Raw genomic sequence first — 27,947 nt, 5'->3', positions numbered from 1 at the left:
GTTCTACAAGAGTTAAAACACAAAATAGCATCACCATTAAGCACGTTTTTTAATCAAAGCCTAAAGACTGTCTTCGCCTTAGTGGAATGGAAAACAGCTACTGTCATCTCTTTGCACAAAGGGAACTATAGACCCATTAGCCTGACCAACCTTATCTGCAAGGCCATGGAATGAATCATCATGTACCTTATTAACAAAGATATAGTAAATCTCCAAATGCTCAACCCCACTCAGTTTGGCTTTGTCAAGGGGAGATCATGCCTATTAAACTTGGTGGACTTCTTCAAGACAGTCAATAAAGATATAAACAAGGGCAAATATGTGCATACAGCCTACCTAGACTTAGCCAAGGCCTTTAAGACAATCACCCACTCAGTCATCATTGATAAACTCACCAAGCTGGTTATCAACACATATATTGTCAGTTGGGTTGCAAAGTGGCTCACTGATAGAATTCATATGGTCAAGACAGGGGACTCCACCTCCTGCAGAAGACTATAACCAGTGGTGTTCCACAGGGATTGGTTCTGGGACCCCTACTGCTTTGACTCTATTTCTTCAAAGTACAGGCTAAAACTAAAGGACTGTGGCTGACAAAGTTTGCTGATGACTGCAAACTGGGAGTGATCATTGAAACCCCTAGCAATGTCAATATCTTGCAAGAAGGTCTTATGCAGACTAATGACTGGTGCCAAAGTCTTGGTCTTAAACTTAGTGCAAAAAATGCATTATCATCTCCTTCAGCAGGGGTAATGTTCCTGCAAACTACCATATCAATAGCAATACCCTAAGCACACAGTTAGTGGTGAGAGATCTGGGCACACAGGTTGACTGCAATCTTAATTTCAATCACCATGTCTGCACAATAAGGGCATTGCCTCCAGAAAAAAAAGAGGTTATAACCCCCTTGTACTCTTCCGTCATCAGGCCAATAATAGAGTACAATGCTCCTTTTGGTATCTTCCTTTCCAAACACCTGCAGCAATTAGAGAGACCACAAAGGTTAATTACAAAGAAAATTCATGATCTTCAAGATCTGTCTTATGTAGACAGACTGAAATCATTATCACTTTACAGACTGCTTAGAGGTGACCTGTGCCTTGCATATAGGCAATCTCTGACCCAGCTTTAATGGAAATGCTGCACATTTGCAAGGCAAATGGCACATGGCTCAATCACTCAAAGGACCTTAAGCTTGTATGTGATATCAGCAGAACTTGCTGGACAGACAGATTTGTCTCACAGAGGTTGCTCCACCTTTGATACAAGCTTCCTGTTTATGTTAAACAAAGCCCCTCATTGGCCCAATTTAAGAACAATTTGGACAATTGGATGTGTAACCAGAAATTCACTCCAGGGGTTCCACCCATGTTCCTCTTAGACAGGGGCAATTAGGTGCTGGTTTTAATGTCTGCACAAAAACACCCTTGGGAACATGGGTTGAGCTTAGCTAGGTTCATAAGGGCTGTGGGGTTGTTAGTCTAGTAAACTCCTATGATCCTATGATCCTAAAGCTTGTTTAGTGGGATCAAAAGTGTATTAACCACCTTACTAGCAATAATTTTCTTCTTTATTTTTTTGTTCCACTTTTCTTTTATGAATACCAGACATAAACAATGTTTCATTATCCCTTCCTTTTCAGTGCCAGTTAGTGTCTACACTTTTATTCTAACTTGTTAAACTGCACTGACATATGCAAATGCTGTTTCTTTCAACAGAGTTCTTTTATTGTAGTTAATCTAAAGAAAGCCTTGTTTGAATAGGTATCCTTCTCTGTTCTACGTGCACCTATTTCTGCTGCTTTTCCATACATTATGTTTGTTTTTCTTAAACTCAGAAATTATTTAATTTTAGACATTAACATGACATTTGACATACAATATAGAATATGACAACAAACTGGGCACAGATGTATGGGCAGTATAGCTGAATGATAAGAGGTATTACACCAGTGTCTGACACAATGTGCAAGTGAGCTGTGCAGAGATAACTGCAACTAAGGCGCATATGGACTTCATAAAAGCAACTAATATAGTGACTGTTTCTGTCTAAAAGGTTAAAATGAATATCAATGTCTGCTTTAAAAGCTTGCATCTCTAAAACAATTAAAGTTTGTCAATAAAACAAAAATCAACTGATGTTGCCTAGGGTTCTGTGAGTTTATAATAATGGATAAAAAGTATTTAACAATGAGGAAGACAATATGATTCCATAGTCAGTGGTCAGAGAGTGCATTGGAGGAAGCAGAAAACTTTAAGGAACACACAAAATCAAATCATTGTAATGACCCCTTACATGATGTTTCAAGGTATAACAATCAGAAAATAATATTAATTACTAAGACTCCTGGAGGCATATTAAAAACTGCATAGATTATTAAGGTATGATCACTGCCATATAGTTTTAATTGCTGGCAACTGCTGTCCTTTATGTTTTAATGTGCCTTCCATAATTTTAGGTATGATGAGTAATATTTAAGAAAATGCAAATTGTTTTCTTTGTCATTCTTTAAATCATGAAATCACAGTTTTTAATAATTTACTTTTTGCAGCCTGGAGTTTGCTTTGAAGACAGGGAGTCACAGATAACTGAGCAGTGTATATTAATGACTGCATAGTTTTTGTTCAGAGAAGAGGGATAAGGTATATAATGTCAGCACACAATTGTATTCATGATACTGTCCATTCAAGTAAATAGAACTATACATCACAATAATTCAGGATGTCCAGTTAACTGTTTTAGTTACTGAATTGCCAATATGCATAAAAAAGACATTAACATTTTGATAATGTCTGGATACTGAAAAATATTTTGAAAGCAAACTGTATAAACGGTTAGCTTACTCCGCAGTTTACATAAGTTCAACAAATGTGTTAACCTTTTAATGTTTTTAGTGGCTTTCATCTCACATCCCTTCACAAAATTTTCAGAAAATTGAATAGTAGAAGAATTAAAATGTTTAAATGATAGTGTTAAAAGCCACATACACAAAACTAACTACTTGTAATTTAGAAACTTGAAAATTATAAAAACGTAATTATATAACTTTATAAACCATTTGCAAAGCATATCTCAGATATGATTGGTCTAAGAGTTAAGACATTTTGTACATTGGCATAATTATGTAGTCCCAGAGTTTGTCCTGCATTTAATTTTACTGGACAATCATTCTCCCTTTTTTCATAAAGATTAATATAATCAGCTTGCCTGATGTCTAACTTGACATGGCAGTTCACAAGAAGCAAAACTTTCTGAAATGTCTACATGTTAAGTAATGTTTGCCAAGGCATTGCTATTGCCTTTAGTTTGTATGATATATTACTATACTTACTAAGATAGCTTCCTCAAAGCTGTCTCTGATAAGTCTTATGGCCACATAAAGTGCACCTCCAGAATAACAGTTGTTCCTCTGTCTAACTCCAACTTAATTGTCCATAAGTAGCAAATAGAGAAAAAGATCAACATTACCACATCTATATAAATGAGGGTTTAATTATGAACATACCTTTTCATTAATTTCTGAATGGTCACGTGAGCACTTAGGATTTTGATGTTTTGCACTTTTCATTTAGGGAACTTGATCTATGCATATTTGATCAGTATATCCTCCCAGAAATTCCAATTTGATTTAAGAAATGTATTAAGATTTCAAGTATTATTATGGTAACTAACAGTCATAACATTCTATAATCTTCCTAGGTCGACAGTTAACAAATACTACAACCAAAGTTAGCATGTTTTCTGTAGTTGTAAACTGCAAAAGTGTCAGACACCTACACATTTACTGAGACTGTTGTCATTGTTTCATAGCCTGCGGTCACTACATCTGACCCTAACATTGCAGAGATCTGTCACAAAGCCCTACACTTACAAGTTTACTGAGACTTTTGTCATTGTTTCATGTAAGCATACTTATCATGAAGAACTTTACTGCATATTAACTTTAATCAGTTAAATACATGCCTGCTCTGTGAAATAGTAGGACCCCTTACTAAGTTGGCCACTGTCTCTCTTTGTTTGACCAGTAGAGTATACTGCATATGCCAGGTATTTAGTCTCAGGAAATCACAAAAAAACTTGTTTGCATCTCTTTAATTGTTGTAAATTGACATATAGATTAACCTGAGAGTATGAGGCCCACTATGCTTTGCTGTGCCCCCATTTTCCCCCACTTACTTTAATAATATACTTCCTACATATACATTTCACTTGTGACGCTTTTTCCAAATTCATCCCCAAATCCCCTTACTTCTTCTATACACACACTTCTCTTTCTTGTTTTCTATTTCCTTATCTCTTTTTAATTTTAAGCCCCATTCCCACCTCTCTTTCTCCATCCCATACTGCTTTGCACTATATCCATTTATAATCACACCCTCCCTAATAGTAGCTATCTATTCCACATTGTATCATTTTCTTTTCCCAAATAAACCCTCATTTCTTTTAATTTGACTGCATTATTATACTGTATCCTTTAATATCCATTTATTCCTTACATTCCAGAGAAGATAATAGACCACTCTTCTTTTATAAACTTATACTTTCTTTAGTTTGACCTCCTACAAACTCCTTCCAATACCAACTATACACAAATCAATCTGCTAGACAACATCCCCTCCCACACTTCACCCATATTACTCTAACCACACACCCCTTTTTTCTACACTACTATTCCACAATATTTTCACTTATACTCTAACCCCTATAACTACTTCACTTCGAGCACCCCTAATTCCTCCTCTACTTCTATTACTATTTCTCTTCCTTCTTCTTCTTTCTACCATAACAACTCTTTCAGCAACACTACCACAAAAGCATACGTCAAGTATTACCTCATCATCACTACTCAATCCCTCCACCGCAAGCTTCTCTCAAATTAATACTGATCTTTATACCAATCTTCTTTAATTCCTACCCTAAAGTCCTCAATACTAGCCACTACAACTTAAAATTAATGTAAATACCCAAGTTACTTAAAACTCCTAAAACAACTAGATGTTCTTTCATGGCCTTAAATGTGTGCAGGGACATTCACCCCAACCCAGATCCCATTCCTAATACACAGACAAAAAAACTAAAATGTATTACTCTTAATATCAGCAGCATGTGCAATAAACTAACACTCTTTCATGCCTGGTTAACACACTCCAACCCAGGCATCCTTGCTATTACAGAGACTTGGCTAAAATAAAAGATATTGGAATTCTTATCCCCAGTTACAGCATTATCAGAGCAGACAAAATACATAAAAAAGGTAAAAGAATAGTCTTAATTTTCCCTAACAACTTGATAGTTTCCCCATACTCATATACTATTCCAAAATTCTGCACAGCTGAAATCCTTATAACATTTCTAAAGCTTAACTCATCTAAGTACATCTGCATATTTGTTTTATACATCCCTCCTAGGTAAAACATTCCCATTCTAGAAAATATTCTAGTCTGGCTATCTAAAACAATATTGAATTAAACCATTATCCTAGGAGATGTTAACACTGACTAGCAGACACTAACCTCACACCACTGAACAAACAGTATAAACCTCTGTGGCTTTACTCAGCTTATAAATAACATGCAATACTTTACCCTGGACTGGATATTATTTTCACACCATTCTAACTTTACATCTTCAGGCACACACCCCGACACCTTAAGTGACCACCTTCCAGCCTATACTTACAGGACTATCATTCAACTCACAAAGCAACACAAGTTAAAAACTATACATAACCTACAAAAAATCAGCGAACAGGTATTTAATGAATCTCTAAAAGCTATAGACTGGTCCATCCTAAAAAGACTTCTCCTTAATGATGCATTCTTAACTTCCTAGCCCCTCAGTGAACAAAAGGAATAAAAAATAACCATGTCCCATGGCTCACCAAATCATGTAAAATTCTAATGAAAGACAGGGCAAAGCATGGACTGTCTGGCTAAAGAATAAAAACAACCACCTAACACCCAACACCACAACCTGTGAGAGATGCACATATCTAGCCAAACTGGAGGTAAAGCTCTCTCCAACCAAGACTGAACTTGACAGTCAAGAGGAGAAGATAAACACTTACACCACACCACACTCATCACATAGTCTCACTAAACCTACAACACCAAATTTCACACATAGAAACACAAAAACATTCGCAGAGGCTCTCAATAATAATTTGCTCAAGCAACAGAGACCTCCAAAGCAGAAACGCAACCAATCTCCACCCCCCAACACAACCCAAATGACACACTGCCCGCAGACTCAGTGTGCCAATGAACCACAGCCCATAAGGCAAACCATCGTGCCCAACACACTAGTCATAGGTGACTCTATAGTCAGGCACACTGATGTCCCACTCACCAGGCTAAACAAGGAGAAGGTTACTGTCAGCTGCCTGTCGGGTGCCAGGATCCACCACATAACCCATGCACTCAGGTCACTCCACAACAAGTACAGATATAACTCTGTCATGTCCATGTTGGTGTGAACAACCTGAGACATACCACCCTGGGCTACATGAAAAGAGACATGGAAGAGTTCTCCAATCTTTTAGCCCAGGCAGGTATGACCCTAGTCCTGAGTAGTATCCTGCCATCGCCCAGAATGGTACCGCAGTACAAGGACAAAATGATTGACTTCAACAATTGACTAAGCTTCTGGTGTCATTCTAAGTGGATCCAGTATCTGCCTGAGATGACATGGTCGACAGACCACGATGCTTTGCCCGAGATGGCCTGCACCTGTCGCCCCTCGGATTCCGGATACAGGCTAAGGCTCTTGCCACCCCTATAGTGCCTTTTTTAGGCAAGGTTCAAATGACAAATTCACCACCATAACAGGAACAGGCAAGTAAAAAGTGAGGGTAATGCTACTCAATGCTAGAAGTCTAAATCTCAAAATGCACTCACTTGAGGTACTCCTTAAAATGGAGAACATCAATTTCTGTGCAGTGACTGAGACCTGGTTCAAGGCTCTAGAGAGCACCCCTGTATCACCAAGCTATAACTCATACCACTCTTTTTGGCCACCTAACCTGGACCAGAACACCAAAGGCGGAGTGTGTCCATATTCATTAAGGATATCCACACCTCCAGGCTAGTTGCGCAGCATAATGCATCCGAGGTTAACTAACTGTGGGCAAAACTGCAATCCAAATTGTAGCTTGCTACAGATCCCCCACCATGCCCCAGGATTCCCACTCCTCTTTTCTTGATATACTGGAAAATATTAGGGTTCAACCAAACACCCTAATAATGGGTGATTTCAACTACCCCACCATTAACTGGGAAAACTACTCATGTACCAACTCCTTCGCTCAACACTTTCCGCAATTCATAAATTCCAATGCCCTGGATCAACTTATCCAGACCCCCACCAGGGGCAACAATATCCTAGACCTAGTCATTACCAACATGAGTGACCGGTGTTCCACACCTGAAGTCAACACCTCATTGGTCAGATCCGACCATAAGCTAATCACCCTAGATATCTGCATCCCACCCCCACCCACCATTAAGGAAACCACTGTAAAAAATTTCTCCAAAGCCAACTTCTTGCTTCTTAATACAGAAGTGGTGAACTTCATGACACTCATGCAGATGGACAATACAGTTATGACTGCTGAATCCTACACAAATGCACTCTATAAGCGCTTACACAAGTGCATGCATCGTGCTATCCCAAACAGAACCAAGATGCTATCCTCCAAAAAAAGGAAGCCAATCTGCTGGTCCCTTGCCATAAACAAACTCTACAACAGAAGGAAGAAACTGTTGCAAAAGAGAGCAAAATCCCATGAGTGGAGGAGATCCCTGGTCAGCCTCAGTAAGAAACTGAGATCCCTTATAAGATCCTCCAAAGCTAGCTATGAAAACAAAATCACCACTGATTCTAAGGGAAACCACAAAGCATTCTATAGCTATAGCAAGAATCTCAATGGCAACAACCAGATCTGCTCTGAGTTACAGCACAATGGCATGAAAATTACAGAACCAATTGATATTGCCAACTTCCTGGCAGATAGGTTAAGTGCTAACTTTACCCCCCGCTCACCCCCTAAAGGGCCATATCTATACAGGAAGAATGCAAAGTCCGTGCAATCACATCTATGCAGGTAAAAACTGCACTCTCTAAAACCAAAAACACAGCATCCATGGGACCGGATAACATCCCAGGCTGCGTTTTACATGAACTTCAGAATGAACTGGCTCCCCACCTAAGCACCATGTTCAGGCATAGTCTCACATCAGGTTTTGTGCCCAGTGAATGGCACACAGCAACAGTTATCCCACTTCACAAAGGGGGAGCCACCACTGATCCTGGGAACTATTGCCCTATTAGCCTGACAAGCCTGGTCTGCAAGGCCATAGAATGTATCATCATGGAACTCATAAACAAAGACATTGGTAACCTCCAAACTCTGGACCCCACCCAGTTCGGGTTTGTGAAAGGCAGATCATGCCTTCTGAACCTGATCGACTTCTTTGAGGCAGTCACCAAAACCATAGATGAGGGTAAGGTGGTTCACACAGTCTATCTTGACCTCACCAAGGCTTTTGACACCATCCCCATTCTGGAATTATAGATAAACTCACTAAACTAGGTATAAAGGTCACAAGATGGGTTGCCAACTGGCTCACTGAGAGAACCCACACTGTAAAAGTTGCAGACTCCAAATCTGACTTCAAACCAGTGACAAATGGAGTACCACAGGGTTCAGTCCTAGGACCTCTCCTGTTTGGTATTTACTTCTCTGAAGTACAGGCTTACACAGAAGGCATCTAGCTAATGAAGTTCACAGATGACTGCAAACTAGGAGCCATAGTCGAGTCCCCAAATGATGTGGACATCCTACAGAAGGGCCTCACTGAGACAGATGCTTGGTGTCAGAGGCATGGCCTCAAGCTCAATGCCAAAAAGTGCATTGGCATCCCCACTGGTAAAAACTCTGCACCCATGAACTACTGCATAAATGGCAGTCTACTTAATGCCAAATGTGTGATAAGAGACCTTGGGACACAGGTGGACAGTAGTCTCTCCTTTGACAATCACATCACCACAGTAGTCAGGAAATCCTTCTATGTGGCACACCTCATAACAAAAGGGTTCTCATCCAGGAAAAAAGAGGTCATTGTTCCCCTGTACTCAGCACTCATTAGACCCATTATAGAGTACAACGCCCCTTTTGGAATGTACCTCACAGGACATCTGCAGTAGCTGGAAAGGCCAGAGAAGTACCTCACAAAGAGGATTACTGGTTTCAAACAGATGCCCTACACTGACCGTCTCAAAAAAACTCCAGGTTTACACTGTAGCATATCGCCTACTCTGAGGAGATCTCTGCCTAACATATAAAGCTATGTTAAACCCTGAGCTGTTGGACATGCTACACCTAAAGAAATCCCAGTCCCTCTGAGCTACACACTCTAGAGACCTAAACCTTGTCACCACAATAAACAGGACATGCTGGAGGGATAGATTCCTGTCCCAGAGACTTCCTATACTCTGGAACAAGCTACCCATCTATGTCAAGCAAAGTTCCTCATTAGCACTCTTCAAGAAAAACCTTGATGAGTGGATGGGAAATGGGAAATAGGAAATACACCTTGGGGATCACTTCTGTGGCTCTGCTCGATAGGGGCACCGGAAATTAACTTTCTTGGGTGGCGTAAGCCAGGGAACCTTGTTGGCTAGGCTTACTTAGGCCCTTGGGCCGATAGCCTAGTACCTACCTATGAACCTATATAAATCTTCAGTTATACAGACAACTCTGCAATCAAACAAAAAGACAAATATTGCATGACAAAAAATCATGCCATTCCTGCATTCAAGATAACCACAAAAACAACTCTAAGACATTCTGGACCTCTGTAACATCACTACTCAGCCCAGGAAATAAAAATGATCCCAATCCATGCACCAGTATAACACCTCTTCAAATAGCCATTAAATTTAACACATACCTTATAGAGTCCATATCCAACCTGAAAGTAAACCCAGCTTATATACCCATGCTCACTACTTCTAAGAATACCCCCAATGCTAACTTCTACACACCCCACACATTGTACACACACAGCCAACAGCTCAGTCATAACCAAAATCCAAACCATCCCCAGCTTGCTTTTAAGCCCATCACTTTATCTCAAATAAAAAGAAAATGTCTTCTACAAAAACTGAAACCATGCTCAACCTCAGCAGACACCCGTCCAACAGAATACCTAAAGTCTGCTGCAGAGGCAATAGCATTCCCTTTTAGCAACTTAATTAATAGATCCATAGCTGAATCACATGTCCTAACCTATGAAAAAGATCCCTTTCCATAATGGAGGCAACTCCACTGACATTACAAACTTTCATCTTATTGCAATCATCCACCCCTCTCTAAGATTCTAGAAAAATGTGTGCATCTACAACTTCTCCACCATCTTACACACAACCTACTTTCCCATACTCAACATGGCTTTAGACCTGCACACAGTACTTCAACAACGTTATTATCTTTCATGGACCCTGTAAACAAAGCTTGTGACACTGGCAAACTGGCATCTGCAGTATTTGTAGATTTGTCAAAAACATTTGACATGGAATCTCACTCCAAACTCATTAAAGAACTTTCCAGCATTGGTCTATTCTCCTCCTCACTTCAACTGTTTTCTAGCTACCTAGCTGACAGGCAGCGAGCAGTAAAGTGGCAGGGCTTTCTCTCCCCATATCACATCACCCCCACAGGTGTTCCTCAAGGATCCATCCTTGGCCCCTTACTATTTAATGTCTTCATCAATAATGTACATACATCATCCTGTGAAGGCACTCTAATCCAATATGCAGATGAATCCACTATCATGTGCATATCAGACACATTAACTCATCTACAACACATAACACAACAAGCTTTGTCTTCCATAGAAGCATGGATGTCCAATGCTGAACTCCTACTGAACCCCCCCCCAAAAAAAAGCAAAGCTCCTTGTCTTCACCCACAAACTCCTTAGCGCCAAAAAAACAAATTGCAAGATCTTTTCAACCAGCAATACTTAAATTGAATTAGTGCAGCATACCTAACTATTAAGTGTCACAACTGATGATAATCTCAAGTTTGACCTTCACATACAAAACAGTATAAAAAAAAATATCAAAAACTAGGTATGCTATACAGGAATAAAAATTTCCTCACAGAAGCTACCAAAATTACCTGGCCAAAACCTACCTCTTGCTGTTATATGGGGCCCCAGTTCTAATTAACTTACAGAACTCCCTAAGGAAAAAAAAAACTAGAAAGCTGTTATAACAAAATTGCCAAATTTACCATAATTGCATGCCCTCTATTCATTACTGTGAAGCCCTACATACCCTAAGATGGCTTAGACTCCCCCTCCACCTCCAAAACATAGAGCTTACTACTGTATACAAAATCATCCACAACCCACTAGCTTGTCCTGCTCTTAGCCCATTAATCAACTTTTATATTCCAAATAGGCATCTCAGATCTGAAGACAAATATCTCCTCACAACTTATAAACCTAACCAAACCCCAGGTCTAAGTCTTTACTGCTGCTCTGTGGCAAAACTATGGCACTCCCTTCCTTTAGCTATCAAAACAGCTACTAACCTGCACTCCTTCAAAACCTCTATAAAAGAATACTTCAACAAAGACTGGATTTACTCTGATATGAGCCCAGGCTGAAGTACTCTTATATCTTTTTCTACCTCTACTCTCTCTCTCTATCCCCACTACTAACTTACCGTACCCTCCCTTCCTCTACACATACTCCCATGAGGTTACAGTTATAGCTTTTCCTCATCAATTCCTTCTATCCCCTGTATCACACCCTACCCTTCTCTACTCTTACTATCTTATGTCTTCACTAATATAATCTGTTACCATATTTCATGACCTCTAGAATATTAATCATCATTATGATAATCATCTATCATGCAAATAATGATGCAGCTTCTTATTATCAGGCTTTCCATATAGTTTATGCTTGAACACTATGACATTATTATGTCTGTTAAGTTTTTATTCTGACAACTTAATGCATAGTTTTTCAGATTTTGTGCTTGAATTTTACAACTTTATTATGTTTGTTAAGTTCTCATTCTGACAATGCTAATGTGTTGTTTTCATATTTGTGCTTGAATCTTCTTCTTCTTCTTCATCTTTTTCTTTGGCTGTTCCCATTAGGGGTCAACACAGCAGATAATCTGTTTCTATTTCTTTCTGTACACTGCATCTTTCTCTGTCACACCAACCAGCTGCATGTCCTCTCTCACCACATCCATAAACCTTAACTTAGGCCTTCCTCTTTTCCTCTTACCTGGCAGCTCCATCCTTAGCATTCTTCTCCCAATATACCCAGCATTCTTCCTCAGCACATGTCCAAACCAACGCAATTTTGCCTCTCTGACTTTGTCTCCAAACTGTCCAACTTGAGCTGACCCTGTAATATAGTCATTTCTAATCCCATCCATCCTCATCACACCCAATGCAAATCTTAACATCTTTAACTCTGCCATCTCCAGCTCTGACTCCTGCCTTTGTCATTGGCACCGTCCCCAACCCATATAACATAACTAGTCTCACTACCATCTTGTAGATGTTAACACCTTCCCTTTCACTCTTACTGGTACTTATTTTTCACAAATCACTACTGACACTCTTCTCCATCCACTCCACCCTGTCTACACTTTCTTTTTCACCTCTCTTCCACACTCCTCGTTACTCTGAACTGCCGATCCCAGGTATTTAAACTCATCCAGTTTTACAAGGTCTGCTCCCTACATCCTGACCATTCCTCTGTCCTCCCTGTCATTCACACATATATAGTTTGTCTTAGTCCTGCTGACCTTCATTCCTTTCCTCTCTAGATCATATCTCCACCTCTGCAGGGTCTCTGCAACCTGTTCCCTACTCTCACTACAAATCGCAATGTCATTCGCAAACATCATAGTCCACAGGGACTCCAGTCTGATCTTGTCTGTCAAACTGTCCATCACCATTGCAAATAAGAAAGGGCTCAGAGCTGATCCTTGATGTAATCCCACCTCCATCTTGAATGCATCTGTTACTCCTACCGCAGACCTCACCACTGTCACACTGCCCTTGTACATATCCTGTACCACTCTTACATATTTCTCTGCCACTTCCGACTTCCTTATACAATGCCACAGCTCCTCTCTAGGCACCCTGTCATATGCTTTCTCTAAGTCCACAAAGACAAAATGCAACTCTTTCTGAGCTTCTCTATACTTCTCCATCAACACCCTCAGAGCAAACATCACATCTGTAGTGCTCTTTCCTGACACAAAACCATACTGCTGCTCACTAATCAACACCTCCCTTCTTAACCTTGCTTCTACTACTCTTTTCCATAACTTCATGCTATGGCTGATCAATTTTAGCACTCTGTAGTTACTACAGCTCTACACATCTCCCTTATTCTTAAATATTGATACCAATAAACTTATTCTCCACTCCTCAGGCATTCTCTCACTTTTCAAGATTCCTTTAAACAATTTGGTTAAAAACCCCACTGCCATCTCTCCTAAACACCTTCCACAGGTATGTCATCTGGACCTACAGCTTTCCATTCGTTGTCCTCTTCATAGCTGTCCTTACTTCCTCCTTGCTAATCCATTGCACTTCCTGATTCACTATCCCCACATCATCCAACCTTCTCTCTCTCATTCTCTTCATTCATCAGCCCCTCAAAGTACTTTTTTCCATCTGCTCAACACTCTCTCTGCACTTGTGAATATGTTTTCCTCATTATCCTTTACCACTCTAACCTGCTGCACATCTTTCTCAGCTAGGTCCCTCTGTCTAGTCAATCGGTATAGGTCCGTTTCTCCCTCCTTAGTGTGCAACCTTTCATACAACTAACCATACGCCTTATCCTTAGCCTTTGCCACCTCTCTCATCACCATACACCTCATCTCATTGTACTCCTGTCTACCTTCATCTTTCTGACAACCCCACTTCTTCTTTGCCAAACTGTTCATCTGTATATTCTCATGTACTTCCTCATTCCACCACCAGGTCTCCTTGTCCTCCTTCCTCTGTCCAGGTTTCACACCATGCACCTTTCTAGCTGTCTCCTTTACCACATCTGCTGTGACTGCCCAGCTATCTGGTAACTCTTCACTGCCACTCAGTGCCTGTATTAACTCTTCCTTGAACTCTACATTACAGCTATCCTCTTTCAACTTCCACCATTTGATCCTTGGCACTGCCCTCACTCTCCCCCTCTTCTTCTTAATTGCCAATGTCATCCTATGGACCACCACCCTATGCTGCCTAACTACACTTTCCCCTGTTACCAATTTTCAGTCTCCAATCTGCTTCAAACTGGCCCTCCTGCATACGGTATAATCCACCTGTGTGCATCTTCCTCCACTCTTGTATGTCACCCTATGCTCCTCCCTCTTCTTAAAATATGTGTTTTCACTACAGCCATGTCCATACTTTTTGCAAAATCCACTACCATCTGACCTTCTGCATTCTTCTCCTTAACACCATACCTACCCATCATGCCCTTATTCCCTCTGTTCCCTTCACCATGTCCATTGAAATCTGCTCCAGTCACCACTCTCATCCTTGAGTACACTCTCCACTTCATCTAACTCGCTCCAAAAATTCTTTCTCATACATTGCACACCCAACTTGTGGAGCATATGCACTAGCAACGTTCATCATCACACCAGGAATTTCCAGCTTCATAAACATCACTCTATATGAAACTCTTTTCATATTTGTGCTGGAATGTTATGACTTTATTATGTCTGCCTAGATTTTCATTCTGTTAACCATATGTATCTGGAGCTTTTCTCCCTGGGCTTCTTCTGAAAATGACTACCTCATGAGTCAGTTGGACATTCCTGGTAAACAAATACCAAATAAATAAATATTCTAGAAAAAATGTTTCATGCTATGATTGTACATAACCTCAGCATCCAAACAATGTATCAATGAGCATGAAGAAATGAGTGCAAAATAAAAAGCACTGACATTTAATTTAATTATAAATGATGCTGTTCTGAGTTGGTAGATGTACATGTAAGGCATGTAAGGAACAGGTCATCAATAAATCTGGTAAAAAACAATATTTAAACTGAATGACATTACTTTCTTGGAGTTATATAAGCATATCTTATATGCTTATCTATAAATCTTGCTTAGTAAATTGCTAGGTATGATATTACTTTACAATGTGTTAAATACCCAATACTGTCAATTGTATTACTGCACTTTATGATTCTACTGTCTTTGTACAATGCAATATCTGTTTTACTGTGGAGCTTTTCTCCCTGGGCCTTCACTGAAAATGGGCTCATTATGGCCCAGTGGACTTCCCCAGTTAACAAACCACAAATAAATAAATAAATAAATAAATAAATAAATAAATAAATAAATACATAAATAAATAATATTTTATAGTTCATTTTATGTGCATCAAGAGGTCATTTGGATATTGAGATTAAATATTATTATAACATATAATATTTTACTTTAAGACAAATCCAGAAAGCCAGACTTTAGCAGTAAGTATTTGCATTTCATTAGTAACTCCCCCAGTACAGGTAAAGAGCAATGTTATCAAAAATCAAGTTGTTGTTGTCAAGACTAATTTCAGAAGATGATTTTCCTGGCAGAACTGGGAAGGTTGAACTACTTTTTGTAGAAAAACACTATAACAATGGCAGTATAGAAATTTTGTTTAAGGTAGTTGGGAATAGTAGGGCATATTGATTCTGTCCAATAATGTCACACAGAAATGTAGAAAATGCAGTTCAATTTTTAACTTATTTATGAAAAATTATAGAAAGGCTAAGATTGTTAATGACAGTATTGGTGCTTGCCAGACAGAGAAAACTATTAGATTAAATTAGAAAATTCTGGATGGTTATACTGATGTAATATGCAGTATGGTTCAGGTTGTCTTAATTCCAAACAAGGAAGATAGCAATCTGACAGTAATCTGAAATGTTTACTTGAACATTCAAAAATCAGTGAATAAGGCAGGTTGATGATTAAATGTATAAATGCCAATAAGTGTAGCTCTTGCAAGTTATGTAGCTATATTAATGTAAGACCTTCTTTGTATTTCCATATATGGCTAAGTCAGATGTGGTTAGGTACTGTTTATATCACCATGCATCTTATCTGTGACAGCTTTTGCAATTGAGAAATGGTTTGGAAAATGACATTGTAAATATTCTAGATTCTATATACCATACAAACTAAACACAATACCAATGCCTTTTACAAACATTCCTTAACATGCAGACACTTCAAAAATGTTTTATTCTTTGCAATTAGCTGTGTGAAGTTAGGCATAAGGAGACATGATTTTAATTGTCTTTTGGGAAAATGGGAGTTTGGTTGGCAAGTAAAAATAAATGCAGGACAAGTTCTAGGCTAAATAGTTACATCAATATATAAGCTATGTTAAAACAGGTATGCCGGTTAAATTATAGTATGTAAATAGTTTATATGGTTGTATAACTGAATGTTTTTATTATATTCAAATTTCTAAACCACAATTAATAATTTTGTGTATGACTTCAGTCAGTGTTATTTAATGCTCTCTGACCAATGTTTAACTCATATGTGATCACCTCATAGAATAGCTATCTAACATGAGAGAAACCTCCTGAATTCAAACAGTATGAGAGTTAACATTGACAGAAAAAACTTGTTTTGAAAGGGGGCACCCCCCTGCATGCCCCACCAGCATTAGATTTATACTAACTTTGTAGATGCACTGTCTCATGGAAATGAGAAATCTTCAATTTATAGGCATTTTGACCTTCTGGAGAAAAACCTGCAAACTGCACACTAATGATCATGCAATGAGAGTTGACCAATAGTATTTTGACAGCAATCCTGGATCTCTTATTTAAGTATATCAATCATTTTAGTTAAAAGAATTGACAACGTTTCTAAGAATGGAAGTGAGACAAATGTGCCAAATATATTAAATATTGTACAGGTTAGTTTGTACTTAGCACGCTGTATAATACTGACAAATATTAATTACTTGTTACAATGAGAATGCACTGATCATGGTATAATGGTACAGAACTCTGTCAAATTATTGTATATAGTGAAACAATTAATATGTAATGTTGTGAGAGTTTTTATACTTACCTCTCCCCAAAATGCACCAATAAGTTTTGAAAATTTACCAACATGATCAACTATCTTGGTAAATGTTCCGTCATTGTAATCAAAGCGATGTCCAAATAAAATTCTGCAAATGATGTTTGATACAGCATTCCTGAGCAATGACTTTGGTTCAAAGTTCTGTCCTGTACAGCATGAGAAATAAATTCATTAAATAGTTGTCCGATATCGTGTGTGACATATGGTTTTGTAAAGCAAAGTTATTTCTGCTAAATTCCACTTATTTGTTGATGTTTGCTTGTATATAACAAATACATTTCTCTGTGCTGAAGCCCACTGGATCAGTATGTCACATATAATGCACCATGATACACCAGGCACTAAGCAGAGACCAGCATTCTTGGTTGATCTCACAGACACAGCCATCCCTTCAGTCTCTCTCTCTCTCTCTCTCTCTCTCTCTCTCTGGAAGCAATGGTGATGGAACAATTTAACCAAATTGCAAAAGAAAAAAAAGATAATTCTGAAGTCCTGAGTCCTGTGCTGTCAAATACAAGTAAGACATATATAAACATTCATCATTTTGCTAGAGAATGGCAGATTTCTGATGGAAAGAGTTAGTAGGAATCTCCAGGGACTGAGAAGGAACCCTATTAAATGGAAAGTATCTCTGCAAGCTGTGTTTGAGGAATTGCTTTGCTCTGTTTAAGAAGCAGATCTCCTCTGTGAGGAATGTGAATCACCCATGTGGTAAATTCTGCAGTGGCTAGAATGACAGTGCTTTCTATAAGTGCTAAACTGTTTTTGGCAAAATCATTTAAGAGTATACCAGAAAGCAGTAACCTGAATTGTGAAAGTTCATGCATTCAGTATTCAGATTGTTTTCTTCTTGGAAAAAATTGTTCAGAAGATATGAGTGTATCCTGCATTTATGCTTTTCTCAAAGCTGAAGAGAAACATATTTCATTTTGTACCAATAAGTAAACATGAATTCTGAAATCTATAAAGTTGACTTTCAGACTGATTTTCTACTGTATGTTGAGCAAAGTTACTTCTACAATATACTGAAAGATGTTAATGCCTGACTTCTTTGTACTTGCTTGGAAATTAAGGATAAGTTATTGTCTAGTGTCGCTAATGTTAAAGGAAAATGTATTTTATTTATGCTTTATTGACCAGGTAAATTCCACTAGGCCAGTGGCCTCTTTTCAAGGGGGAGAACCTAAATGCTTTCCCTACTGACTAGGTAAAATTTGGTCAGGGTACTTGGGAACAATATAATGTTGGTTGTGAAAATGAAATTGAAAAATGGGATTCATTTTTTATTTACTGTTATTTGATATTTATGGAAAAGATGAGAAGAATTGCTGTCTAACAAAAGAAAATATGATGATTAAGTAATATGTGATATAAAGAAATGTTTATAGTGGAAGGGGAAGTTTTTTACATGTTTGTAAAGAGGTTTATGACATCATAAATATATGATGAATTAAGCATTTTGACTGAAGGGCAGGAAATATTGGTGATTTTATTAAAGTGGGGAAGTTATATCATGTTCAGAATATAATAAATGTGAATGGAAAGAAAGGAACTGTTAAATATTGGGGTCAGCCAAAGTTATGCATTCTTTGTTGGGATGAAAAACATTTAATATGTGATTGTGATAAAGACAGATGCAAACTATGTGGAGCGAAGGGACATATAGCTGAAAATTGTGATCCTAAGAAAGAATGGTGACAGAGGGCATTTCTGGTTTGATTGCCTTATAATATGGAATGAAAGTATAAATAAGGAAACATTACCCGACTTGTGGACAAAGACTGAATTATTGTGCATCATTTGCCTGAGGTTCAAGATGTCGAATATCAGAGCTCCTCCTCTGGAAATCACTATCAAATTGGAGCAATTATAGAATTGGTATATATAAGACTGGAGGATGTGGGGGGGGGCTTGCTCCTCACATTGGATGTGCAGGGAGGCTTGTTTCCATGTAAAAAAAAAAACACTTAAAATGTGTTTTGCTGGCCACTTATTTCAGAGAATGAAGTTTGTGGATTCTGACACTTGGCAGGTTTAACTCTATCCACATATAGTGGAAGTATGATATAAGAAAATATAGGAAGAGAGCAGCTAATAGGTTATGATTAAGCTGAGTTAAGAACAGAGTAAAAAAGATGATGTAATTCAAGCAGAAAATAGATTTGAACATCTGCAAAGTGATGAAGGAGTAGAGTAGACTGTGAAATAGAAGAACAAGAATGAAATAATGAACAGTCATTTGGTTGGAGGGTGCAAAGTAGAAAAGAAAAGCAAAACTCAGAAAAAAGAAGAAAAAAAACACAAAGCAGTAATGTTCTTGCACTAAGTATTAATGTGAATAGTGTAAGAATGAAATTTGTGGATTAATGATCACTGAATGGTGCAAGAAGGTTAATGAAGGTATTATTTGTTTATTACATAGAAGGTACTTCAAAAAAGAGAAAAGTAATTGAACTGAGGCTGTATGGGGAAATATTATTTGGTTAGCATGAGAGTGATATATGTTCAGCTATAGGAATGGTAAGTATGAGCGAAGATATTAAAACACTAGATGTGTCAATAATAATACCAGGCAGGATAATGATGTGTGATATAAGAAAAGGAAATATGTAAGATTAATTGTAATTTATACTTCTACAAGAAAAGAAAAGAAATTCTTAAAATATTTATGTTAGTTAATATGTATATCCTTATGATAGGATATTTTAATTGTAATTTAATGAAAGAGAAAAGAAAATAATAATAATAATGTGAGAGTATTAAGAGAAGTATTAAAATCTGGAGGATTAAGAGTAGGAAAAAAGAGTGAATAGATTTATCAAAGTGGGATATTTAAAACAGAAGTATGTTATACAATATAGTGAAATGAAATTGAAGAAATGGAAAGTTGCGTAGAAACTGCAGATTTTTTAGAACTTAGACCTGTATTAGCAAGAAGAGATGAGAATAAGGAAATAATGAAAAGAGGGAAGGGGATAAAATGATTAAATGGAGATGTTAGTGAGACAGAAGGAATGAAAATTAAAAGTAAGAAATTGTTGAAAGATCACCTAACAATGACATACTTTTATGAAAATTGGTCTAAATTGTGGATTTTATACAGGGAAAAATACAAGAATGTTTTTTCTGATGATGGAAAATAGAATACAAAACAGAAGTAATAAGAAAATATATGAAAAAATAGAGAGAATATGAAAATACTTCTTGCATTAAAGATTTATTAAAAAGAAACAAGTAAGAAGTATCACCTTTTTATTAAAGTTGGTAAAAATAAAGGAAGGGAGGGTATACACAATATACCATGGGGTAGGGTGCAATTTATAAACAAAAAGAGATAATGGAGGTAGTTGGAAGTTTTGTAGGTAAAATGTAAAAGTGATAAATGAAGGGAGCAATTAACCAGGATCAGGAATGGATGGATTAAGTTATGAATTCTATAAAAGGATGGATATGAGAGAAAATCATGTTTTTTTTGTGATGTACAATGTACTTATTGAATGAATGGTTTGATAAATGTATGTGAAAAAAAGAAAAAAAGGATGAATATAAGATACTGAGATTGATAACATTAGGTAATTATAAAATATTCATGAGATGAGGTATTTGGAGTTAAAGGAAATTAAGTAAGAGAAATGTTAATATTAGTGAAGGAAATTATAAACGTGTTTTTGATGGAAGATAATAAGGTAAGATTAGTGACATGATGTAGAAACGACTTTTGATAAAATTAATATTTGGGGAATTTTTGATGCATATGGAATTGGTGAAAGAGTAACTGAACAATTAAATCATGCTATGAAAATTTTAAGCGTGAAAGTAAAGGCGACTAGATGGATGGGTACAGAAATTAGTATGGGGGCCAAGTACAGATGTCTTTTAAGTATGTGTATATTTCTTTTAGCAATGAATGCTCTTATACAGACTTTTATGTCAGAAATGGATGAAGTATTTTTGAAAGTAGGAAAGTACTCTAGATACCCATATATTTATCTTATGCAGATGATTTGAATATTTTGTCAAAAATAGGCCTGGATTAATGCAAGTATGTTAAGAAAATAAATTTATTTAAAAAAGGTAGGTTTCAAGTTAAATAGAAGGAAAAGCAAGGGATCTGGGGATAGTAAGAAGATGAATGGTATTTATTACAATAGAAAAGAAATTAGTATATTAGGAGTTAAGTTTGGGGACTATGATAATATTATGGCACAATGAAAATCAAAATGGAAGAACTAAAAAAAGGTGCCGATATGATGGAAAAGATGTAATTTATTATTTAATGAAAAGTTGTACATGTTAAACAAATATTTTGAGTGAATTAGATTATTTGTGTGTGTATGTGAATGTGTGGGGGTGATAATATATAAATAATATTCCCCAGGAAAAAGGAAACAGAGTTTTTAGAAGTTTGTTTTTAGATTTGTCTTCAGTTCTAGATAAAACCTATTAAAAAGTAATATCATGTAACAAAAAAGAAAGAGAATTAGCATTAAAATTTGTGTTTTTTTAAGCATGAATGCAATCTCTTTGGGGTCACAAAAATGTAAAAGAGATAAAAATGTATAACAAGGTATGTAAAAATTGGAAACAAGTTAAAAGAAAAAGATGTAATGAAAGAGAATTTTTTTTTTGAAAAAAAAAGACCATGAAAGTAAAGTTATGATATGGAAGCTAAAATGTGATGAATCTAAAGAGACAAGAATGTATGGTATGAAAGAATAATGATTTTTTTTTAATTTGGTGTACCCATGGAAGGATCATACAGAGGAAATTAGACAGGTTCATAGGTTAGTACTAGGCTAACTGCCATTGTGGGTTATTTTAAGCCTAGTCAGTCACACCATATAAGAATCAAACCCTGCATCTTGCTTCTGTTAATGTAAACACCTTAACCATTGTACCAACCTCACATGCAGAAACTGCACACTACATTGGCTGAGAACTGAACCCGAGTCAAATAAACAAGGAATAAAAAAGATTAAAAAAAATTTTTTTTTAAGTTGTGGACATTTTGTGGAGAATTATGTTAAATAAGTTACCAGTTAAAAGAAATATGGATTATAAGGTGCTAGAGGAAAAATGTTTTATGTGTGTAAGGTAAAAAAAACTGAAAAACAGTTTTAGTTTGTAAAAGGTTTTAGGAAGAAGTTCAAAAATGAGTATAAGTGTGAAGGCATCAAGAATATGAATATAGAAATTATAACATATGGGAAATATGAGAAAAGAAGGGATGAGGAAACATACAAATTGGATAAGATATTATTAGTCACCATTTGGGTATTGTGGGAAAGAAAATGTAAATGTTTATTGCATAATAACAACAAAAAGTATGATAATGCACTGGAAGAAGTAAGGAAGTGGTTGCAGAAGAAGAATTTTTTTGCATTGATGAAAATATGATTGCTGAAGTTAAATATATTAAATTGTAACTATAAATAATTGTTATGCTGAAAAATGTTAAAAGTATGATAAGATATGGGGCTGCAAAAGTGTAAATAATGTAAATAGGTTTTAAATAATGTGTAAATGATATACATGTAAATAAATAAAGCAATTCGCAATCTTTTTACTACATGCTGAAGAATCTTTTGCATCCAACTGAGCTCCCACTAGCTTAGGCAGATGTGGCCTCAGTTTAACACTTCATCTAATAGGTAGCATACTCAGGAGTGAAGTAATTCCCCTTTATATTGTACTACCTAGCATAGGAGTAAAACAGACAGCCTTTGGATCTTGCAGCATCAGAGGCGAGTGTGCTAGATTTTGAGCTACTCAGACTGTAATATTTTCAGTGTCTTCATATCTGTATCATGTCATTATCATTTTTTTGTTGAATTATTTTTATTGATTTTCAATAGTATAAATAATTTCATACAGTTCTAAAAAACAATGTAATACCATATTTTAACACAAACTATATACAGAGTCCAAAATAGTTACCAAATCTTCAATAATATTACATTTTGTCTAATAGTTTTTTAAGCTTTATCCAGGCAATTTGTGAGTTATGTTTGAGTAGTGTAACATAGCTGTTTGTAATTCCCTACTACAAGTAATCTTAGTAAGAGATATAAATTCCTTAAATGAGAGGTTATTTTTACATTTCCAATTTCTAGTGATAGTTTTTCTTGCTATAGCAAGTAGAGTCCAAAGAAGGTTCATTTGATTCAGTGGAACATACCTTGGCATTGGTGCATTAAAAAGTATCATAGAATCAGAGATCTCACATCTGTCCGACCACAAAGCTTTAATGAAATTTTTAAATTCCATCCAAAATGTTGTCATTGTTCTGCATTCTAAAAACATATGTGCCCAATCAGCATCTATTAGCTCCTCACATCTCCAACATCTATTAATATCTTTCTTGCTTATTCTAGTGGCTTTTTGTGGTGTAATAAAACTTCTATGGATAAATTTCCATGTAAAAATGTTCCAATATGTGGATGAAGATGTATAATAAACAGATTTGAGAATTAAAGTTTTATCATTCTTATGTATTTGTGAGTTATTGAAGTTGTTCATATATTTCCATAAGTTGTCTTCCGATATTATTAAATCAGATCTAAGAATGTTATAAAATCTTGACAACAAGATACCATTATTATAGCCTATATTGGTGAATTCAAGGATGATGGATAACTTTTTGGGAAGGTCTGTTATACCAGAAAAATGATATCTTTTAGATTTCGTTAAAATATATTCTCTGAAGATTTGTATATTTAACCAGTTATTTTGGGAGATATTATACCTGGCTAAAAGGTAGGTAGTGTCATGAATATTATTATTTCCTAAAAACTGATGCCAAAATATTAACCCATTTTCTTCCATAGTTTTTATTTTCACCATGTTGAAGGAATCTAAACATGCCTTGGTTAAGATTATTGGAAACAATAAAATGGACAAATTATTGTTCAAAAGATTCTTATTAGTTACATTTTTAAAATTTTGCAAGATATACTTGATTATAGGAATAAGATGTGAATTTTTCTGCTCATTGTTATAGAAGAATTCTTTAATTACTATAAAGAGCTTAATATTTTCAGAGCAGTCTATGTTTTTGAAAAAATGTCAGAATTACTTAATAGTATTGTTTTATGTAAATATTTCCAATTTGAATGATATTTTGGACTTAACCACAGACTTGCTATATTAAGGATAAAGGCATTAGAATAAAGCTCAAAATTTGGAAAATCAATTCCTCCTTCAATCCAGTTTTTATAGTGCCAATAGTATTTAATCCTTGGTTTTTGAGGGTACCATAGGAATTTAATTAATATAGTGTTTATGTGTTTAAGTTGTTTTCTAGAAGGAGGAGCCAATAGTGTTTGAAGAAAAAAAAGAATTTTGGGTAATAGAATCATTTTTATCAGGGATAATCTTTCTTCCATAGTAAATAACATTTTATTCCATCTATTAGTGTATTCTGTAATTTTATTTATCAAAATTTTATAATTTATATTTATAGTGTCTTTCCATTTAGAGAGAATATGAATCCCTAGATACTTCAATTTATCATTAGTCCAGTTAAAGTTATTGTGATTAGACAAAGTGTTATTTATTTTTTTATTAATAAGAATAGTTTCTATTTTGTTTTGGTTAAATCTAAGGTTTGAGATTTCCTCAAAGAGTTTTAATGATCTAATAATGTGGTCAATAGATGAATGAATATTTCCAATAGTTACTAAGATGTCATCGGCAAAAAGTAAAATTTTAGAGGAATAGTTCTCATTAACGTCAAAACTTTTTATATTTACATTGTTTCTTATAAAATTAGCAAATGGTTCTACAGCTAATGCAAATAATAGTGGGGATAATGGGCAACCTTGTCTAGTACCTTTTAGAATTTCAAGTGGGCCAGATAAAAAACACCAATTTTAATATAGGCTATAGAACTTTCGTATAATTTCTTTAACAAATTTAAGATTTCCGAGGAGAAATTATATTCTTTTAATACCATGAATAAATATGTCCAGTTAATAGAATCAAATGCCATATCTAGATCTAGACTGATGAGTGATAGTTCTTTTTTTATTTGCAAAATCTATTAATGTTAAAAGTTTAATAATATTATCTTGAACTTTTCTGTTCAGTATAAAACCTGTCTGATCATTGTTTATTAAAGTCGGCATCATTTGATTTAATCTGTTTGCTAAAATAGACATAAATATTTTATAATCTATATTTAATAGGGATCTAGGATGATATGAAGAAACAAGTTTAGGGTCCTTATCTTGTTTTAGAATGGGAGAGATTAGCGAATATTTCCAAGAAGGAAAAAGTTTGTCACTTATTCGAATTTCCTCAAGTGCTTTCACTAATATCTTCAAAGCGGTATCAGGGAAAATTTTATATAATTCAACTATAATGCCATCAAGACCAAGGGCTTTATTATTTTTAAGATTTTGTATTCTTTCTTTAACTTCTATTAATGATATTGATTTAAATAATCTATTATTTTGTTCTTTAGAAAGTTTATTATTTATATTATTTTTTAGAAATTCTATTTTTGAACTGTTATTAGTAAAGTTTAGGTTTGTTTTATTCATTGCTTCATGATATGAATGAAAAATCTCTAAACTATCTTTTAGATCTGAAGAAGGTTTTGATTTGTGCTTAGATGTATCTAATATTTCAACTATGTGTTTACTCTTAAGTAAACTTTTCATTTTAGCTGCTAATCTGTGCATATGTTTTGGATTAGATGAATATCATTGTAATTTTAACCTTTCTAAATTGATTGCTACTTTATGGCTAAGGATTTCTAAATAGTCTAGATTTAGTTATTTTAATTCCAGATTCAAACCCATTCCTTTGGGGTGTATATATTTTTTAAAGTGTCAATTTTCAATTGTAAATTTAATAATTCTTTGTCCCATTCCTTCCTTTTATGTAAATACCAGGTTTTTATTTTCCCATATATATAAGATTTTAAAGAGTCCCAAATACACACTTTATTTGTGTTATTATTATTATTAAGTTCAAGATAATAGTTCACTTCCTTTATAAACCATTCTTTGAATAATTGTATCTTAATAATATAGGCTGGCAGTCTCTGCCAATGAATAAGATCATTTGGTTTAATTTTAATTTTAAATATTATTGGATTGTGGTCAGACAGAGGGCATGAAGTAATCACGACATCTTGAGTCTTGGATAATAAGTTAACAGATATAAACACTTTATCAATAGCTGTCTGAGTACCATATCTTTAAGAAAAGTGAGTGAAATTTAAAGATCCCTGTTCTTTGATCATTTATATGTCTTTTAGGTTATATAACGAGACAAAATTGATCATTTTTTTGGCTGAAGCAGGTATCTTAACATTGCTAACTTTAGTGGTATCTTTAGATGATATTTATTTGCCGAATTAGCACCAATACCAGGTAACCAATACGTATTTGCTAGTGTAAAATATTTATTATTTAATTCCAATACTACTAGACACAACATACCATTTTTATCAGAGAAACTGTTAATTATTTTAGGTATTGGTAATGAATTTTTCCACAAAATCATGGTTCCTCTTCTCTTTGTCTGGAAATGAGATTCAACTAGAATATTATAACCTTTAATAGACATTTTTTCTAAATATTTCTGAATAATATGTGTTTCTTGCAAAAATATAGTGCCAGCTTTATTAGATGTTAAGTATTTGACTAACCTTCCTCTTTTAGCAGGGTTATTAAGGCCATTTATATTCAAAGACAGACATTTAAACCCAGACATTGATTATGTTATGCTTTTGATGGATATATACTACTTTGGACTTAACTAACAAGTAATGTTCAGATAAAATGAAAATATAACTATAAACAAATCTACCCATGGAACATCTAGTTCCTGGATTGATGAAAAACTCATCAATACCACCCTCTATCATCCTTAGTGCTCAAGGCTATCATTCTCCAATGTTACTACCTAATATTTTATTGAATCAACAAACTACAAGCTATTAACTCTCCAGGATGAATAAGTCTTACTATGAGGCAGATAAAATGATTGAATTAAGACTACTACCCTAGGATTTAATCCTTTCTCTATATATAGAGAACTAATATATATACTTTTAAGAAAGACATAAAACTCTTATTTGTTAAGAAAAATTGTGATTAAATATGTAGAGGTGATTATAACAGGGAAGTTATATATTAAATTTTCTAAATGATATTATTTAAAAGAATATTATTTCAAGAATTCCTATATTTTATTATTTTTTAGCTTTTCGTAATATTACAAATTCATTGTGATAACATCCCTTCAATATTACCTTACATATTTCTAGAATTGTTTAAGAGATATCCATTTTATAAACAATAGTTCTATTTTCTTTCATCTCTATATCAAATTATGTTCTATGCTTACCTAAGTATTCCCATTACATAGATATCTTAGATACAACTGAAATATTGTGTTAGGTTTTTGTAATGTGGAAAAGCATCTATTACCATGAATAATGTAATTATCAAATTTTTAAGGACATTGTCCTTAAACTAGTATCATGACATAGTACTTCATATTTGCTTATGTCTATTCTATAATAATACAGATCTTAAGTTACTATATTACATTATATCAAAACCTACTTATCCAAGAATTCAATAAAGAAGTACATATATAAATATAAGAAAATCTGTCATGTAACATACAATCCTGTATGAACTTATCGGTGATATCACAACTATGTTAATATTTACTTATGTGAAAAAAGATGAAACACATTTACTTCGATATCTAACTAAATACTTTAAGTAAAAAAATACATTAACCTATACAGTTCGTTTAACAAAAGAAAGAT

At 35.2% G+C, this 27,947-nt stretch overlaps 1 protein-coding gene across 1 annotated transcript in view; it reads right to left on the bottom strand.

The window, feature by feature from the left end:
* Positions 1-27,947, bottom strand: part of LOC122796845 (cytochrome P450 2F2-like) — a 313,872-nt gene that overhangs the window by 126,631 nt on the left and 159,294 nt on the right. The window contains exon 4 of the mRNA XM_044065588.1: positions 17,141-17,301. Within this exon, the coding sequence (XP_043921523.1) occupies positions 17,141-17,301 (161 nt within the window). The remainder of the gene's footprint in view (positions 1-17,140; positions 17,302-27,947) is intronic.

Source organism: Protopterus annectens, chromosome 3.part0 (assembly GCF_019279795.1).
Source record: "Protopterus annectens isolate FY-2018-M chromosome 3.part0, PAN1.0, whole genome shotgun sequence".
Lineage (NCBI taxonomy): Eukaryota > Metazoa > Chordata > Ceratodontiformes > Protopteridae > Protopterus > Protopterus annectens.
This window is presented reverse-complemented; position numbering and strand designations above follow the sequence as displayed.